This window comes from Haematobia irritans, chromosome 1 (genome assembly GCF_050003625.1).
Source record: "Haematobia irritans isolate KBUSLIRL chromosome 1, ASM5000362v1, whole genome shotgun sequence".
NCBI classification, from domain to species: domain Eukaryota; kingdom Metazoa; phylum Arthropoda; class Insecta; order Diptera; family Muscidae; genus Haematobia; species Haematobia irritans.
In genome coordinates this window covers 175,724,406-175,731,196 of record NC_134397.1, presented here as the reverse complement: position 1 = coordinate 175,731,196, position 6,791 = coordinate 175,724,406, and the positions used below count along the sequence as shown (strand labels likewise).

Genomic DNA, 6,791 nt, shown 5'->3' with positions numbered 1-6,791 from the left:
GAACATTTTGTCAAAATTTTATTTCTATAGAATATTTTGTCAAAATTTTATTTCTATAGAAAATTTTGTCAAAATTTTATTTCTATAGAAAATTTGTCAAAAAAAATTTTTTTAATAGAAAATTTTGTCAAAATTTTATTTCTATAGAAAATTTTGGAAAAAATTATTTTCTATAGAAAATTTTGGAAAAATTTATTTTTATTTATCCAGAGAAAATTTATGTACTACCATAAAGTAGAGCTGTGGCAGCCGCGATTACAATACTACGGTAGTCTTTGTAAGCGAATATAAGGCTAAAAAAAGAAAATATTTAAAATTTAGGAAAAAATTAAAGAAAATTTTATTTTCTTTAAAATTCAATTTAAGGGAGCTCTTGACAATAATCTTCCAATGGAATTTTTATTAAAATTAGTGAAAAATACTTTTTCGCTCAAAAAAGTACCTTTTTTGTACTTTCTTAAAATTGTATTTTCCATCCCTGATGCAGAGTATGTTTCCTTTCTCATTTCTCATGATTGTGACTCAATTGATTGATATCCGCTCTCCTGATTTAAACAACGGGTTTAAGAGAGACTCTACAAATTTTGGAGAGTGAGTTTCCGTTTCCAATTAATGACTTCCACTGAATAGGTTTAATCATGTTTTTGCAAACTAAGTTTTTTAGTTCGTTTTTTGCTCTTTCGGTGTTTGGTTGTCGGTTCGTTGTTACGGTAGCTATGTTTCGATCGTTTTATGTGTGCCTTAAGTTTTAATTTGATCTCAAATTTGTATGTATGTATATTCACTTTACTAACAATGACTAATGAAAATTAAGGCTAAAAACAATACAGATTCCCACAATGTCAGCGTGAAAAGGTAAATAGATTTCAATATATCTTATTATAAAGAGAATATTAAATTGTATGATATTTTTGTTGTTGTATTATCTTTGGGATAATCTAAGTGCTAATATAGTAATGGTCCATACCTGTGAAATAATATTCTGAATTCTAGTATAGTCCTAATTTTCATTGGAAGTGTATGATTATTTTCTTCTTAGGTAAAATACCATTTTTTTGGGTTGAGGATTTCAATTTATTTTCACGGGTAAAATTTGCTATATCAATGTGTGTCTCTTGGAGTAAGCAAAATACACACAAAATAATAGTTCTTTCCATGGAAACAAAATTTTAGACCAGACAAATTTTCGTTTCCTCTAAATAAAAATAAAAACTTTTAGCATGTATTTGAACTCTTTTAAAACTTTAAATTAAATTATGAACACCAGTAAGTTCGACTCATATTCGGAAACTGAAGACGTGCTCCGGATTTCCAAAAAACAAAATCTTAAAATCAACACTGAAAAAATAGTGAACCCACCAGGAAGAAAAATTTTGGTTAATATTAGAATACTTAGATTATTTTCAGAAAATTATAAATAAACAGTTTTACAAACGCTGGCATCACGCCGATCTCACAAAATTCAAGAAAATTTATAATTAGTTTTTTGTCACTTGTTAAAGAATATTTTCTAGTAAAGAAATATATTCTAGCATTTGTAGTAAAATTAACAAATTATATCCTTAAATGCGCACTGTATCTTTTATGATACAACCAGAAAAACTTCTTACGTCTAAAAATTTTGACCGAATTTTACGAAATCAAGTTTGTTGCATTGAAAATATCATAACGCAAACCAAAACCAAAATTGAAATGAAATTTTGCCCGAAAATTCAAACACCTACAAATTGGAGAATAATTAATTTTTACCAGAAATGAAAAGAATGATGGTAAACAATTTGTGTAGTGTAAAAAAAATTTATATTGCCATATATGAAAAAGTTTACACAAATGAAGGAAAATATTTGGGAGCCACCGTGGCGCAATGGTTAGCATGCCCGCCTTGCATACACAAGGTCGTGGGTTCGATTCCTGCTTCGACCGAACACCAAAAAGTTTTTCAGCGGTGGATTATCCCACCTCAGTAATGCTGGTGACATTTCTGAGGGTTTCAAAACTTCTCAAAGTGGTTTCACTGCAATGTGGAACGCCGTTCGGACTCGGCTATAAAAAGGAGGTCCCTTGTCATTGTGCTTAACATGGAATCGGGCAGCACTCAGTGATAAGAGAGAAGTTCACCAATGTGGTATCACAATGGACTGAATAGTCTAAGTGAGCCTGATACATCGGGCTGCCACCTAACCTAACCTAAGGAAAATATTTTATTAAATTTGAATTTTACATAAAATAGTTCAGACTTTATTAAAATGTTCAATTTTTACCAAGCTGCGACAAATTTGAATCAAGAAATTTTACTTAATTAGAAATCAGGAACATGGGGGTATCTTCGCCTAAAAATATATTTGAATAATTTGAACTGAATTATTATATTGCAATATTTTAGCCAATGAAAGTCAACACAACATTTTAAAAAATAAATACATCAAAAACATTTTTATATATAATTTTTTTTTTGGCATTTTTGTATTATTTTTTAGCATTTTTTAGCTTTACTTTAATGCTGAGTTAGCTTCTACATTTTTTTAGATCTGGTCACACTGGTGAGTTTCCGTTTCCATTTGCTTACGATTGACATTTACCCACCGGATTTAAGCAACAGGTTTATTAATTTTCTTTTGGCAAACTAACTTTCTTAGTTCGGTGTTTGTTTTTTCACACAAACAAAATTCTGATTCAATCACGAAATTAATTAATCCAGTTATTTTTATACCCACCACCATAGAATGGTGACGGGGGTATAATAAGTTTGTCATTCCGTTTGTAACGCATCGAAATATCGATTTCCGACTATATAAAGTATATATATTCTTGATCAGGGAGAAATTCTAAGACGATATAACGATGTCCGTCTGTCCGTCTGTCTGTCTGTCTGTCTGTCTGTCTGTCTGTTGTAATCACGCTACAGTCTTCAATAATGAAGCAATCGTGCTGAAATTTTGCACAAACTCGTCTTTTGTCTGCAGGCAGGTCAAGTTCGAAGATGGGCTATATCGGTCCAGGTTTTGATATAGTCCCCATATAAACCGACCTCCCGATTTGGGGTCTTGGGCTTATAGAAATCGTAGTTTTTATCCAATTTGCCTGAAATTAGAAATGTAGAGGTATTTTATGACCATAAAGGGGTGTGCCAAAACTGGTGAGTATTGGTCCATGTTTTGGTATAGCCCCCATATAGACCGATCTCCCGATTTTACTTCTTGGGCGTATAGAAACCGTAGTTTTTATTCAATTTACCTGAAATTGGAAATCTAGAGGTATTGTAAGACCACAAATATGTGTGCCAAAAATGGTGAGTATCGGACAATATTTTGGTATAGCCCCCATATAGACCGATCTCCCGATTTTACTTCTTGGGCTTATAGAAACCGCAGTTTTTATTCAATTTACCTGAAATTGGAAACCTAGAAGTATTGTAGGACCACAAATACGTATGCCAAAAATTGTGAGTATCGGCCCATGTTTTGGTATGGTCCCCATATAAAAGGACCTCCCGATTTGGGGTCTTGGGCTTATAGAAACCGTAGTTTTTATCCAATTTGTCTGAAATTGGAAATCTAGTGGTATTTTAGGATCATAAAGAGGTGTGCCGAAAATGGTAAGTATCGGTCCATGTTTTGGTATAGCCCCCATATAGACCGATCTCCCGATTTTACTTCTTGGGCTTATAGAAACCGCAGTTTTTATTCAATTTACCTGAAATTGGAAATCTAGAGGTATTGTAAGACCACAAATACGTGTGCCAAAAATTGTGAGTATCGGACAATATTTTGGTATAGCCCCCATATAGACCGATCTCCCGATTTTACTTCTTGGGCTTATAGAAACCGCAGTTTTTATTCAATTTACCTGAAATTGGAAATCTAGAAGTATTGTAGGACCACAAATACGTATGCCAAAAATTGTGAGTATCGGTCCATGTTTTGGTATGGTCCCCATATAAAAGGACCTCCCGATTTGGGGTCTTGGGCTTATAGAATCCGTAGTTTAAATACAATTTGTCTGAAATTGGAAATTTATAGGTATTTGAAGACCATAAAGGGGTGTACCAAAAATGGTGAGTATCGGTCCATGTTTTGGTATAGCCCCCATATAGACCGATATCCCGATGAAATTGTAAATATTATTTTAGGCTCCCAAAAACGTGTATCGGATTAAGTTTTTATCGGTCCTTTTGGTAATGCCTCCATATAGACCGACTTCATTTCTTGAGGGTATAGAAGGCGCACTGATCATGAAAATTGCTTGAAACTCAATGTAAAATTTTCAGATTTCAGATACTTCTCGGATGAAAATCTACAGATTTAAGATTTCAAAGCAAGACGTTATTTTATAATTTTCTTGCACACTTACAAGAGATGTTAATGATTCCTCTAAAACTCAAACAAAAATGGTTCTTATAAATCCAGAATCTGATATAGTCCTCATAGGTGAAATCTTTAAATTTATCTTCGGGAAGTGTCCTCAAGTCCTCAATCCCTCCTGAAATTTCAAAGGAAACCCTAATATTTGGATCATGGTGGTGGGTATTTAAGATTCGGCCCGGCCGAACTTAGTGCTGTATATACTTGTTTTAATTGAAATGCCTTCAATTACGAAAATGATAGTATCAGTCATAGTTTTAATTTAATAAAATACTTGATTAAAAAATCAATTGATTTCATTAGCAAATTTCAATTAATTTTTTAATTGATTCAATTAAAAATTTGATTGCAAAACTCAGTCAAATTTTCATTAAAAACGTAACTATTTTCAATCATCCATCACTTCCATCATCACTTTTTTTAATTAACTTAGACTCCCGAGTTCGATTAAAAAATTAATTGTTTAAAATTTTCAGTCTTTGACTTAATTAACTGAATGTTTCTATCTTGATTAAAAAAAATCAATTGTATAACTTAATTTATTGTATCCATTAATTTATTAATTGAAAAAAAAAATAACTTCAATCAACTTTTTAATTGTAAATATTTTGGTGATATTTTTTTCTATTTCCATTTGATTACGAGTAAATTGATTGATATCCGCTCTCCTGATTTAAGCAACCGGATTAAGAGAGCCTCTAGAAATTTTGGAGAGTGAGTTTCCGTTTCCATTTTCTCACGAGTAAGTTGGTTAACAACCGCTCTCCTAAGCAAGTGGCTTAAGAGAGTCTCTACAAATCGTGGAGAGTGAGTTTCTGTTTCCATTTGCTTTCAAGTAAATTGATGACCCCACTCAACAGGCTTATTAATTTTATTTTTTGCAAACTAATATTTTTAGTTCGTCTTTTGCTCTTTCGGTGTTCGGTTGTTGGTTCGTTATTATATTACGGCCGTACGTTCGGCCAGGCCGAATCTTATATACCCTCCACCATGGATTGCATAGAAACTTGTACTAAAGACTGTTATCCACAATCGAATTACTTGGGTTGCGGTAACACTTGTCGATGGCAAGGTATCTTAAAACTTCTTTACACCGCCTTCTCAATTTTAACTTAGTCCACATGGGACATATATTAAACAAAAAAAAAAGGCCGTTTTAACGCTTATATAATTCAGTTTGACAAAATTATCTATAGAAATAAAATTTTGACCAAATTTTGCTTAGTAATAAAATTTTGACAAAATTTTCTATAGAAATAAAATTATGACAAAATTTTCTATAGAAATAAAATCATGGCCAAATATTGTATAGCAATAAAATTTTGACAAAATTTTCTATAGTAATAAAATGTTGACAAAGTTTTGTATAGTAAAAAAGTTTTGACACAATTTTCTATAGAAATGAAATTTTGGTAGATTATTTTTGGGGATCGGCTATATATAACTATAGACCGATATGGACCAATTTTGGCATTGTTGTTAGCGTCCATATATTAGCGCAATGTACCAACACCACGTACCAAATTTCAACCGAATCGGATGAATTTTGCTCATCCGCAAGCCAAATTAGGGGATCGGTTTATATGGGGGCTATATATAATTGTGGGCCGATGTGGATCAATTATTGCATAGTTGTTAGAGACCGTACACTTACACCATGTACCAAATTTCAGCAGGATCGCAAGAAATTTGCTTCTCTTAGAGGCTCCGCAAGCCAAATCTGGGGATCGGTTTATATGGGGGCTATATATAATTATGGACCGCTGTGGACCAATTTTTGCATGTTTGTAAAAGACCATATACTAACACCATGTACCAAGTTTCAGCCGGATCGGGTGAAATTTTCTTCTCGTAGGGGCTCCGCAAGCCAAATCTGGGGATCGGTTTATATGGGGACTATATATAATTGGACCGATATGGACGAATTTGCATGTTTATGAGAAACCATATACTAACACCATGTACCAATTTTCAACCGGATCGGATGAATTTTGCTCCTCCAAGAGGCTCTGCAAGCCAAATCTGAGCGTAGGTTTATATGGGGGCTATACGTAAAAGTGGTCCGATATAGCCCATTCGCAATACCATCTGACCTACGATAGTCGATAGTTTGTGTCGTTCGGAAGTTAGCCTGATTTCCACAGACGGACGGACGGACGAACATGCTTAGATCGACTCAGAACTTAACCACGACCCTGAATGTATATACTTTATGGGGTCTTAGAGCAATATTTCGATGTGTTACAAACGGAATGACAAATATAATATACCCCCCCATCCTATGGTGGAGGGTATACAAATTTTAACTTCAATCAATTTTTTAATTGTAAATATTTTGGTGATATTTTTTTCTGTGTTCATTGTTCGGTCGTCCATTTTTGGTTGCAGTAGTTATGTTTCTATCACTTTAGGTATGTATATAATTTGATC

General features: G+C 33.1%; 1 protein-coding gene across 1 annotated transcript in view; it reads right to left on the bottom strand.

Annotated features, from left to right (window-relative positions):
- Window positions 1–217: 217 nt before the first annotated feature.
- LOC142233293 (uncharacterized) overlaps window positions 218–6,791 on the bottom strand; it is a 24,439-nt gene continuing 17,865 nt past the window's right edge. Inside the window, exon 4 of the mRNA XM_075304173.1 lies at window positions 218–293. Within this exon, the coding sequence (XP_075160288.1) occupies window positions 218–293 (76 nt within the window). The remainder of the gene's footprint in view (window positions 294–6,791) is intronic.